The sequence below is a fragment of the Coturnix japonica genome, chromosome 5 (assembly GCF_001577835.2).
Source record: "Coturnix japonica isolate 7356 chromosome 5, Coturnix japonica 2.1, whole genome shotgun sequence".
NCBI classification, from domain to species: domain Eukaryota; kingdom Metazoa; phylum Chordata; class Aves; order Galliformes; family Phasianidae; genus Coturnix; species Coturnix japonica.
This window is the reverse complement of record NC_029520.1, coordinates 2,768,200-2,781,820: the sequence shown is the minus strand read 5'-3', so window position 1 is coordinate 2,781,820 and position 13,621 is coordinate 2,768,200. Positions and strand designations below refer to the sequence as shown.

The 13,621-nt window shown below is 36.7% G+C and overlaps 1 protein-coding gene across 4 annotated transcripts in view; it reads right to left on the bottom strand.

Moving 5' to 3' along the window:
• Positions 1-32: 32 nt before the first annotated feature.
• Positions 33-13,621, bottom strand: part of ANO3 (anoctamin 3) — a 127,583-nt gene continuing 113,994 nt past the window's right edge. For 3 of the 4 annotated variants that reach the window (XM_032444968.1, XM_032444967.1, XM_015863408.2), the window contains 9 exons: positions 12,302-12,413; positions 11,277-11,334; positions 10,681-10,778; positions 8,883-9,028; positions 8,629-8,781; positions 8,118-8,265; positions 7,791-7,871; positions 7,436-7,541; positions 6,176-6,358 (listed from right to left, as the gene is read on the bottom strand). In XM_032444968.1, coding sequence (XP_032300859.1) covers positions 6,176-6,358; positions 7,436-7,541; positions 7,791-7,871; positions 8,118-8,265; positions 8,629-8,781; positions 8,883-9,028; positions 10,681-10,778; positions 11,277-11,334; positions 12,302-12,413 — 1,085 coding nt within the window. Of the gene's footprint in view, positions 6,359-7,435; positions 7,542-7,790; positions 7,872-8,117; positions 8,266-8,628; positions 8,782-8,882; positions 9,029-10,680; positions 10,779-11,276; positions 11,335-12,301; positions 12,414-13,621 lie in introns of all 4 variants that reach the window. The other variant, XM_015863407.2, reaches the window with a different exon arrangement.

The window sequence follows — 13,621 nt, the reverse complement described above, 5'->3', positions numbered from 1 at the left end:
CTTTGAATATCTGGAATTAGGACACAGAGAGATTCCTTCAAAGATATCCAAGTTTATTACTGAAAAATGCAATATTCAAATGTGTATGATACAGTAAGTCATTGCATTTGTACATGTAAACCTTGATAAAGTAAACAGCATCTCAAAGACAAATTTATGCCAAAAGTGTCTTACAATAATTAATCATATCAACAACTTTTCCTCGGTGAATTCATTTAGTTCTGGGGTACGCACCAGCTTCTAAGAGTAACCTTAAACCTAAAACAAAGTGAAAGCTGACAGGCAAGAGGAACTTCTAGCTTCCAGTGCATAAAAGTTAATTTCTCTGAAACACTTGGTGGTAATCGTATTTTAAATGTTACTTACAAAGTTTGGAATTATGAATAGAAAAAATAGTTGAAACTGTACTCTCATTTCTTACGTAGAAACCAAGTTGTATTTAAACGTTACACAAATTTCAAGTATATACACCTTTTAAGAAATCTCTTATGATCATGATATTGAAAGTTAGCCAGGACTATCGAAGTAAAAATGGCTGAACTATATGATGCAGATTTTACTTGAGATTACTTCAAACAACTGAAATTTCAGCAATGCTACTCTAGGTAAAAATTAGAATCAACAGTTCTGTATTCTCAATACAAAATCCCGAGTCTTCTGAATAGAACATTAAATGAAAAGGTGATCTGAACTTTCTGAAAATTTCAACACAATTCTCAACTTCCTAGTACTTAAAATTACATTTGCTTTAGACTGCATTGGGTTTAATCCTCATTGCTCATATCTAGTAGCATCCCAACAAGTAGTTCACGGCAATTAAAGAGCATGCTACAGGGAACACCTAGTGTTACAGAGCTTACGGCAAGAAGTTAGAATGAGCCAACAGAACTAACAAAAGGTAATTTCCAGTGCTGTGATGAGGGGGTTATTCCATTAACATTTCAAGACAAAATTCCAGTCCTGGACTAAGCAAGTTCCTGCGTAACATGGAAAAGCAAAGGGATTTCTCTACAGTTTGTTGCTGTGTTGTTATAAACTTGTGCTACTGTGGTAACGCTGTGCTATCACAACTACGTCAAAATTAAGTCAATGTAAATTTATAGTGAATGCGGTTGTAATGTCAGAATTAGAGAAAAACTGTTGATATGAGCCTATTCGTATCAATTTCAATATGCTAAGATGGGGTAGGACCTTTAGGTGTGTGTGTGTGTAGGGAGGGACAGAAGGACTGCAAAAGGTAGTGCTTGGGACAGTGACAGACATAGCCTAGCAGCAGACACAGACATACCATGTGCTTTCTTGCACCACTCCATCCTGAGCATACTGGCTGGTGACAAGCACTGGACAGACTGGTTTGGGAACACTTCTGTTTGGCTTCTGTTTGAGTAACTTAGGTCAGGCAACTGCTCTTGAAACTGGACCGTCAGCAAGAAAGCATCATTTAATAGAACACTAAGGATAAGTAAAGTAAGGATAAGTAAAGAAAAGGAAAAGGGTTGCAGGGATTCTCACTGTGCTCCAGTTTCCAACCGCCCATTTTGGAGAACTGATCTACAGCAAAACTTGCTAAAATGAACACAAGAGCTTTGCTTTCTCTGCTCATCTCCAGCCGCAGAAAGCAGGTTTATTCCATTTTACTGCAGCAGGAGGCAGGCTTTAACTAGCATGAGCTTGAGCACAAAAGGTAAAGAGGTCTTTGAAAGCCACCATCTTTTCTCCCATAGGAATTCATGGTTGCAGCTAACTTAAATGCTTGGAAAAATGGCTACTGGTTACGCTTCAGTCAAACCATACATTAGAACTAACAAAATAACTTCATCTTTCTCAGAAATCTGCCTAAATGTGGATCTCTGAATTCTGTGTCAGCTGTAACATGAAATACAGAATGTAATGAATAGTTGGTTAAGATCTGTTTCAAGCTTTAACCCCTCAAAATCAACATTAGTAGTTAACGAGGATCTGGAAATACTAATGCAATTTTAAATGATCACAGATACATTGATAACTGTTTTTGTATCTGTCCCTTTTCTTCTGCATAATGCTAAATGGAAAATGTGATCGATTCCCATTAACTTCACTGCCATCATATACAGATGTTTATAAGAGTACACTACTCAGTGTACTTTAAAAAATCTAATTTATAAAAATCCTAATGAAAATTGGTATTACACATAAGCTATCTATTTAAGGAAAGCTTTTTCTTTTTACAGACAAGGATCATTTTCAGTTAATCAAAGTGATTTGATGCTTCTAAACACAGGTATACAAATTTGCCCCTGAAAATTGGTGATTTATTCGGAATGAATAAATCCCATGTGATACCATGCAGGGAATTCACTGAACTGCATGGCTCCAATCATTCTCCCTGGAAGCACTCGCATTTGGAGTTTGCAGAAGAAGCCAAAATAAGGAAACCACCAATGCACACAGATCACCACGATGACATGGTAAGAAAAAAATATCTCGAGTTCATGCCTTTCCCTGTATTAACACTGACTCTAAAACTTGGTTTCCCAAGATACTTTCTTTCATGAAGAAAACCTCGGGAAATTAATTAATTTACACATTAAGGTATGTATCTATTCACCTATTTTCACTAGACTCTCCAAACATTGATTTTAATTTGAGTTTTCTTTGGGATACAACAGAGCCTAAGCAATCCTAAAAACACAATTTAAGTCAAACTGCTATCAGAAAAGGGCGTAGTAGGAGGTGACGCATCTGCTTTGTAGGAATGAAGACAAGTACTTTTAAAGAAACATGAAAAACACAAACTGTTTGTCATCCAACATTACTGTGGAAATTTAAGCCTCATCATCATCAATATTAACTTAAGTGTTCATCTAAGTTTTCTCTATGAATGCCTCAATAAAAAGGATGCTGGAAGGAAAATTTGCCATTGCGTTGTCTGCCTTGTTTAAAATATCAATACTCGGTCAGGATGCCCAATCACTCTATTGTAAGACAATTACATTACAGCATTACAGATAGACAACCTTTCCTAAAACTGTAAGCAACCCTGTTGTCACTCAGTTGTAGATGCCAAGCACTTGATGCATCCCCCTCAATAGAAAGAGATTAGGAGCTCCAAGAAGAAACTTCTCATTAGGAAGGCTAATAAAACAGAATTCTTTGGATGCTTTTTTCCCCCTCCTTTTTTTCTCACCAGAATTCAGGTCTCACACAGTAGGCACAAATTTGGAATGAAAAGTAACTAGAAATATGTATAATGTGTGTCAGTTTTTCAGTTTCTGAAATGGAAAATTTCTTTCGTCTGCAGCAAGACACTGAATTTGGTTAAGAATAATTAAGACATTTTGGACTAATCGTTTGTATTTAAGAATATCTAGCTGCTCATGCGGTCTCTGTAAGGGTGCATGCACAGAGCAATATTGGCATAGATTAGACCAGCAATGACCTAAAGCGTTTTTGCACAAATTTAAGTTCTAAAGCTTTGTCAGGTTTCACAAATGCAGCTCGCATGCATGGTCTATTCATACTGGTCATTCCTTTGGAAAGACAATACCTAGAATATGAAAAGATCATTCACCATTCATAAAATACACTATTCCTGAGGACAGCAGGTGTATGCTTTGTGCTTCAGTAAAACAACGTGCAGTCAATGCAAACAGCATACTAAACAAACTCTAGCAAGAAGTTCTCAGCTTAAGCAAATGACTGTTAGTGGCAAAACCTTTACACTTTGTTCATGTCCTTATAAAGGAAAACACAGTGTTTCTCCAAAATTTCTTGTGCTTTTTCCAGTGCATAAACTGCAATGTCAGATCTACACTCTTGCCTTCAATCTACTTTTATACACCAGTGCCGAAAATTACTAAGAATATAAACATAATCACCAGTTCTGACTGTGGCTGATTTTTCTTTGAAGTCTTCTTACCTTGGGCCAGCCAAGGCATTTTGCTATGAAAGAGAACTTGAAAAAGAGAGCTGAAGTGTGACCTTCTGAAGAACTGAAGCATTATCACTACATGGCACAGAAACAGAACCTGTGGCACGTGGTTAATGCTGCCAAGTGATGCTTGATATTCCACAGTATGAAACAAGGAGAGAATAAATTACGTTAGTGTGAATCTATAAGCACTGAGGAGAGTGCTGATATTTCTGATAAGGACTCCCGAGGAACTATCCAAAATATAAAGAAAAGCATTTCCAAAATAGGGAAATCTGAGTTCTGATTACCCATTATCGAAGAACTAACTGCTAATACACCTGATTAATCCATACCTTTCCATTTCCTTCCTCCTTTGTGCAGTACTGTAAATACTTCTATAGTTGCCTTGTCAGGTCACATTAAGCTGGAATTAACCTACACATTTCATGAATATAGTGGAATGAGTAAAGAACTTAAACTTTGATGCTAATGTTCACTGAGTACAATGGATTCTACTCATCTATTCAATGGGCTCTTAAAATTCATTTTTATGTGATGTAATAATAATAATAAAAAAAAGCTTGTTCTAATGTATGTAAGTAAATACTCGTATGACACCTATTGACTAAATGTGGCATTTACCCAGTAGTATTTCAGGTCTTTTTGTATCTGTCAGCAGTGGTTTCACTGCAGCTTTCTCTGTAAAATAATGTAAATGCATAACGTCAGTATGATTTGATGGGTTTTGTTTTTCGTTGGGTCTTTTTCTTCTCATTCAGTATAAAGGAGCACTGCTTAAAACTGTATAAGATAAACGGGATGACTGCAACTCTGTTTCCCTACTCTGTGCTGCAAGTGAACTCTGCTTGCTTGTTTAAGTTTTGCAATGTAAGTGCTTATTTTTTCACACATTATGAAATGTTAGACAACCTCATCGACAAAATGTGGCAACAACCATAAGCAACGCTACCTTAAACTGTATTCACAAAAACCCCTCTGAAAATTCAGTTCTTTACATAAGCGCCTACTTTTTATATTGATTTTATACACGGAGCTCCCCCAGACTGTAAGAAGGCATACAATTAATAATAAAAAATCTAAAAGTAACCACTGTGTGTGTGTGCTTTTATAGACAACCTGTATACACATCAGCCTGTATCTAGTTCTCGAACTTTGACTTATTTAGCCCCATAAAAGAAGTGCACGTAACTGGAACATTTACTGTTACAATAAGAAGAGCATTGTTATAAGGTGCTCAGCTTCTCCTTCCCTGAACAAGAAAGTCAAAATGCTATACTGTAAGTCTGATACATATCTGCATAAGCTTGCATACTATAAATAGTTAATTGTATATTCAGAATGAAGTAATTTGCACTGTATTAGAATATTCCAAGTTAGCATTCTGTGAAGTCACGGAATCATTGCTCAGACAGCTCAAAGAGAACAGTAACACAGTTATCGACATCTGCATGCTACAGCAGAGCATGGAAATGACAATTCTTTCATCCTCGTGTGTGAAGGTGGCCTTTCTGCACAGAAATAGAGGAAAGACAACTCATAGCCATGTCATTTTCAACTACAGCTGCAATGTGGGCAATGCAATGTGTCCTCGTGCTGCTGTTTTCTCTTTGAATTTAGAATTTTTGGTTTTCAACGAGAAGGATAGATTAATGACAATGATGTGCAAATCTTAAACTGCATAGTATATATTAAGCAGCCATATACCCCTTTTTTTAGGGTAAGACCACATCCACAATCTCAACAAGAGACTAGGACAAACCTGACAAAACAATAAGCCTGAACGATCATTTATAACAAGTTATGGCCACAAAGGCAACAACTGTTTTTGTTTCTTCAGAGGCATTACAGATGCAGCTGAGCAATCAGAAGCTGTAGTGGATACCATGTAATTTCTTTTTAGTCATGCCCTTACCGTATAAGTTTATAGGTTATTTTTTATTGTCATTATGCTGTCAGCATCTTCACGAGCAGCATAAAAACCTCATTGCCATTTTAAAATCAGTGTCCAAATTTTTAACCTGCTGCACATTCCTGAGTGCCAGTTCTTCTGGGCGCTCACCTCACAGACCAGATACAGGTAAGGCTCTTCATTTCCTTCATCGGAAGCACTTGTTTTCCACTTCCCACCAAAGCCTGCAACGGCACAGCCCAACAAGAACATATATACACTTTGAATCGCACACGCTGATGCAAGACTGACTTCATTTCGAAATCGCTCTCTTCAGTTTCCAAACAGCATTTTTTGTTGCAGCATGGTATTGACTAAGGCCATTCGTGGTGATACTGTTTCCCATTCTTTTTTCTTTCTCTCTGCAAATGCTCTAGTTCAGCCTCATACATCATTTCCTGGACTAAGTACTTCTCTCTCCTCATTCTGTCACACAAGTCTTTGGGCATGTCTGGAATCAGGTAAGCAATGAAAGACTTTATTCCGAAAACAAGGTGCTGAAAAAGAAGAACATAAACAATGGCTTCACATACGCATCAACACTCATTGCTAGGCTCAAACACTGGGCTCTAAATTGAATGGCCAATTTGGGACACTGTGATGTGGCTCACAACTGAAGAATGATTATTCTTTTTAAATCTCTACTTAGATTTACAAAGGACACTCCGAAAGTAAAGCCTTCTATGTAGTTATGCTGGCCCACAACATCAGAGATGGATGTTGTTGGCATGGCATTAGAGGATGAACCTTTTCATCAATATTAGGTTACAATTTGCTGCCACATGGCAGATAAATAGCAGCAGAGGGGCAGTCTGACAGAATGGTATCTAACATGGAAGCAAATATGAAGCAAAGGTGTGTAACTGCGTTCATCCATGTGGAAAAAATGGCAACCACAGAAATTCACTGATGATTACTGAATGTTTACGGAGACCAAACAGTGGGGTGAGCACAGTGAGGTGGTGTGCAGTGTGTTTTAGCAGTGGTGATAGCAACAGCGGTCACCTCCACTGGTGCACAAAACATGAAGGCTCTTGTTCATTGCTGGTTAAAATGCATCTCTAATGGTGGTGACCATGTTGAAAAAGAGTATCTTGCAGCTACAAATTTGCTCTGTCCATTAGTGTTATTGTCGTCACTGCATCAGTTGTCATTTCCATGGAAATAAATAGGAGGCATTGCTTGTGAAGTGATCAAGACCCTGAAGTCTTATGAAAAAAATAAACCCTGAAGATACAGCTGGTGAGCAAAATTCATACACAACTGCAGGATCTGCCACTAGTCTTTGTTAAGAGCTGATTATCAAAGCAAGCAACAAGCTCTCCAGACAGTACCTTAGTCGAAGTTAGCACACATTTCCAGTGTTGTATCAGGGTGCCATCGTGTATAATTTTCCTGACACGCATTTGAACATCTGACAACTTTGAATAATGTTTAGTTGCAAACCATCATGATTGAACAAACACCCAATGATAGTGACACTCACTTTATAAGACTATTATGAAATATATATATATATATATAAACTCCAACTGTAAAAAGGTAGAAGAGAATAGTTGCATTCCATGACTAACCTCAAAAACAATAATGAAGGCCAGTCGTGCTGCCAGAACGTGCCAGAACTGCAAAGTGAATTCATAGGGAGTTGAACTCCAGGGAGGAGCTCTATAATCTCTGTAGCTGTAAAGTAAAAACAAACTCTGTAAATTAGCCCATGCTCAAAAACCTGGACATGGTTTCCATTGTCTTAGTACTGCATCCTACAACACGCTTTTCACACCTGAGATTTCCATGTTGAGCAACCTTGAACTCAAATACTTCTACAAAAGCAAAAATGAAACTACTCTGCCATTAGCTTTATCACTGTCTTTCCTTTTAATGTCTATTTGAAGTCCAAATATTACAAGCAGAGGGAACATCAAAACATACCGGCAGTATCCTGAATATCCCATTCCAAGTTCACTCAGATCAAACACTGATAAGCTGCTATTGACATATCCTTTTAGACATCTGGAAAGCAAAGACACAGGGTCACAACTCAGTTACAAAGAGCCTACAACTTTCACATGTTTTTGCATTTTCTTTTATGCAAGGGAAGTAATGATGGAATGGCTCTCTCATGTGAAACACCTGACAAGGTTTGTACCGATGTAAAAGATGTTACCACTAAAATACATTAAAACAGCCAGACAGTAGGAGAAGTTTACTCCCACTGAAACAAGCATGTATGAATATATTTTTAAAAATCTTCATTACTTTTCTTGTCTGTATCCTTGATCTGTACAGGGACCGTATTTATATGCATAGACAAAACGTGGAATGTAATCTGAAGTGATGGCGATAACAAAGGCATTGGTGATGACAGCCAGTACTCCAATTCCTTCAAGAATCCCATACCAGATACCTAAAAACAAAAGAAATGGCAAAGCCAGTGGTTTTTAACAGTCACATTACATCAGAAAAAAATCATATTGATGATATTAAAGTCATTACTAATCACAACCTTTTTCTTTCCTCTTCAGAAAGATTTACTGACTCAGAAAAGCTAGTAAAGATGAAGTCATGCCCTCGTGCTCCCACTGCTACAGGTTCCACCTGAATAAATTATTACAGTACAGCCCAAACTGCTGAGAAGATCTTCCCTGTATCTGCGGGCTATGCATCAATTTCACTTCAGACACCTGAAATATTGCAAAGGGGAAGTGGCCTCAAAGAATATTACACAGAGGGATTGTACCTTACAACGATAAATGTTAGGTTCTCTCACCTATATCTGTTGCTCTTGCAGGCATAGGTCTTCGCCACTGAGTCACAAACTTATATGCATCTAACCTTATTTCTATGATATTGTTCAGCAGTGCCAGAAGAGGTGCCAGTGGGAAGGCAGCAACAAAGATGGTGGTAAAGCCAAACTGTAACACTAGATAAGCAATTCTGTGATTAGAACTTAGATGTGCAAAAACATATTTTAAAGTAGTTAATTCTTTAAAGATAAACAGATATATCTATAAATTTGCTTACCCATCTCTAAGTATTCATCCATTAAACCATGGAGATTCATAGGCTGCAGATTCCAATCTTTTTCCCACTGAGGTAGAGAAATTTTATGCTCCATTGATTGCCCCCTTCTTTTCATTTTGCGCCGTGACCACCAGTTCTGTAATAACCTATATTAGACAAATGAAGTATTATTGATTGCACTTGCTCAATAATTTGCAGTTCTAGCTGTTGTTATTTTGAATGGCATCAGATGTTTTCTGAGGTATTACATGGAGATACTTACAACATTGTGTAAGAGATTTCAAAGAAATTTTGGAAGTTTCCCACTTAACATTATACTTTTAATTATGAATTCAATACAGTATGCCAGCAATTGTGATAAGCCTTACAGAAAATGGAATTGGCTTGCACTGACATTTTCGTTTTTCACTTGTATTTAAGGATTTACCTGCATCACTTTGTCAAAAATAGCAGGAAAAAAACCCATACAAATCATGCATACTGAATGCATTAAACAAAGAATGCTCTATTTTTAATCCTTTAAGAGACAAATGAAATAAGCAGAACTTACTAGGAGTGCTAGGATATACTGAATAGCAGAAAATGACTACTATTTTTTGGAGCAATCATAAAAATTCAGATGCTCTATGGAATGTTTTCCTCTTCAAGCAGGACACATCTAAAAAGATGCTCTTTAGCTATAAATATTTAAGACTATTTTTGATGAAGGTTTGCAAAGGTCCTTTCACAAAGTAGTTATAAATCTCAAATAAGTATAACAGCCTCATACATAAAAGTGCTATACAAAGGAAAAAATATTACCTAGTACTGACAGAGGTGGCAATTAAAGGCTGTTATTTATTTCCAGATATTACTGAAAGAAAGAACCAAAGATGGGGAAGAACTTCTCAAAGGATTTTTATCACCAGGTTGCTATTTTTCTCTCCAACTAACTCAGTGCTCAGCTCCTCCTTCTGGAAGGCCACAATTGCAAGCCACAGTTTTGCCAAAACAAAACATTGCTTTCCATAAAGGAACATGCAGGATCTGAAAGCAATTCTAGGGAGAGTTAGAGAAGTGCTGGCTCGTGAAGGCAGGAAAGCTGATACTTAAAAGCTACTTCTTTTCAGAAGTTTGCTTCTCCCAGCGATGCAGTGCATGAATTGCAGACTAACTGCATGTGGTGAGCATAAACTTTTCTGACATTATCAGGGTTAAGAGTGATTAAATTAACATGTGATGAGCAACCTACAGAAGAAGTGTAAGACTCCTGACTCATCACACTCTTCAATAGTTGAACAGCTATTTTTATACTATAGAATATAAATGCAAAATAAACAATTTAGCTGGTTAATGAACCTTGAGAAACTTCAGGGCACGGTTAGTGCTTCCCTTGGGAATGAATTTGCAGGGCATGGTGGTGAGATGGAAAAACCAAACATCCGCCAAGCCTGTCATGTTCTTGAAATAGATATTTTTGCAACCTATGATCACAAAACTATATAAACACCAGTAATAATTCCCTGTCACTCTTCAGGGAGGGCTAAAAATTAATCCTAGCATTATGTTTTTTGAGGGATAATGTAAAACATGCAAATGTTCACTTGCTGAAGATTCTTGCTTTACCTTCTTTTGAAAATATACTTTTAGAGATCAGTAATGCAGCTGCTCACAATCTTCATCAATTAGTGATGATAAAATAATCAGGTAAAGATGGCATATTGCCCTCTGCTTCTATGAAAAATATATTCCTCTGTTGCTGAAATAACACTAATTTGAAATGGCTGTTTGTAAAACAAATACTAACAGCAGTACTTACGGATAGCCTAGCTCCATAAAGTTGTTCCACATTTGTTTCAAAACCATAATAACTCCCATCTGCAAACACAGATCTATCAAGCAGCCACTTGGATGACACTGAAATGAAATAGTAAAAGATCAGTAGTCAGAGAATTATTTGTTCACAATTTGAATGGAAAATACTGAAATACAGAAGGTGAAAAACACTAACCCTCAGATTACTTAAGTATAATAACAGTAACATTATGGAACAACATTAAGATGTTTTATTTTTTGGAGAAACAGAGTGTGTTATCTGGGCTAAGGGAATATGGGCTAGGTATATATTAAATGATATAGTTAATTTCATAATTTCATTTACACTAATACATTTGCATTCATTTCAAAATAACAGTAACATTTAATTTGTTACAACCTAGGTCTTAACAGAGACTAAGGAGTGGAATCTCTGATACTAGTATTTCTTCTTTCCTATCGTTTGCCATAAATAAGAGTTTATTCTTCATTGTACTTAGATGGAACACTAAGTCTTTCTAACTGGATGTAATCCATGTCCTACAGTTGTTTCCCTTTTACTCATGGGAGTTTCTCAGGAACTAAAACAGGATTGCTTACCTCTTCCAGTCTCCATCTGTTGAAAAGCTTGTTGTACTTTCCAGGGCGGCCTGCAAATCTGGAAAACAAGATTTCTGCTTAGTGGATGTTCCAAGACTGTGCTGTATCAGTAATTATTTCACAACAACCACTAAGCAAACTCATGAAATACAAACAGATTAAATTGCACAGGCTTAAATCTGATATCTGTAGGATATGGGAGTTTCAGGGAATGAGAAAAAAGACCATCATTTTGCAAGAAATCCTAAGCTTTTATTATGCCCAGGACAAAAATCCTAGCTCCAGAGGTTTCAGATGTTAGATACTTAAACTCTCTAATCTATGTTTAAGAAGATAAGCTGTTGCAATATGTAGGAATTTACCGCAGCACAGAGATTTGCTTGCCTGAGTGAAATGTGCTCTGGATTGCACCCACAGACAAGCATAAAAGAGCTTTCAGGCCCATCACAATAAAATTCTTCCAAGAGATCTAACAGATTGTTGTATACTGAAATACATTAAAATTCTTCATGACCTCAATGAAAATTATGGATGAGAAGGGGGAAAAAAACAACCACATTCCTGGTCCTACCAGACAAAAAGTTTAGGAGCTGTATAACAAAGTCATTGCTGGACGTAACATTCAGGCTTTACCAGCAATCTTCACCTTTTCTTTCCCTTTCAGACAATCTTGAACTTAAATTACACTGTAAATTTATAGACATGTGCCCTGGGAAAAATAACCCAAGGAGAATAAGTGTATCAGTTCAAGGCTGAATACAGATGTACATAGAGAAAGTGTCTGTATTTTCAAAAGTAGTGAATTCTTGTTTTGATAGGTACATAGAACTGCTTAAAAAGTAGACTTCTTACTGTCTAATTTCTGAGATTTCAGGGGTCCAGCCCTTGCACACAGTTACAAACTTTGTGCTATTAGTTATCCTCACACTGTTGCATTTATGGTTCAAACTGTCAATGTATTTTATTGAAAGCTGTACAGTTATCAAGGATTATGGTTTCCGTGTGAGTTAGGAAAGATAACTTACCTGCCAAGAAAAAAGGCAATGTAAAAGATAGAACTGTTCAAGTTGACAAACTGGAAGAGGAACATTTTCAAGGCAAAGCTGTTTTCCCATTCGGACTCAGTCCTTGGATGCTCTATGGGAAGATATGACACACATTATATAAACAAAAATGAAAGTGAGTTATGTCAGCTCACTAGAGATCAACAGAAAAACTAGAGAGGGTTTCAATCCATGGTGCTCCCAAAGAAAGCAGGGAGAGAAGAGGCAACCAGCAGTCAGTTGGTTTCTCACTCAAATGCTTCACTCTCTAAATACTTCTGTAAGACCACTACTTCATCCTTCAGCCTTCCTCCATTACAACACTTCTCAAGTGTCAGTTTATAATGCAATGAGAAAACAAGGGAGTTCCTCTGTGTTTTCCTTAGAAAGAAATGCAGAAATGCATATTAAGATTGCAAGTATCCTATGTGGGTCTAAATTGACTTGGTTTTTGTCCTTATCATTTGCAGAATGATTGACTTCTGAAGTAGAAATTGGTGAAATCTAAACTGCATTGATTTTTAAGTTACCATCTGTACATGGTTGGTTAGCTTTAAAGATACAGCCTACTTTGAAATAGATTGTATGTAAATTTAGAGTGTACTAGCTTTGCATGTGGATGCTGTTGATTCTCAAAGGTTAGGATGACCTCTTGCAAGCAGAAAACTTTAGGAAGAGCTACCCCTCTCATGCACCTGATGTTCCACCATACTTAATTGAAGAAAGCAGTTTTGAAATTAAATTGTATCTTTAATATACTCTGAAAAAAAAAAATAAATAAAATGGGTCATATTCTTTTGTTTCCCATTCCCTTTGTCTTTTAATAATCCAACTGCTTTGAAAAGTTTAGCTAAGTGAAGAAAAAAGCATGGTCTGAAAAACCCAACAATACTATAAAGACTATGCATTTTGCTTCTTTCTAACTTGCCTGTTACATGGAACCTGATGAAGTTACGAGCTGGTTATTTATTTAGTGCTCTTCAATATTTTAACCAAAAGGGGGCGCTGTTAAATTTAAGTAGCGAGTGAGCTGTTAAGGTCAAAGGTGTAATTTCACAGGGGCTGAAAATACAGCATGTAACAGGAAATACTGAACCGTAATGTGTTCACAGGGAGGTCTTAACTATCACCAACAATGTGCTTTCTATGAATTAAAAAGCTTCACCTATCTGACAGAATTAGAGGAGCTTTATCATAAAAAAAAAATTGTAAAGCATTGGAATTAAAGCTGCTTTAAAATTTGACATAACATTTTTATCTTAGAAAATGCAATCTTAACCAACTTTTCCATAACTAAGTTCC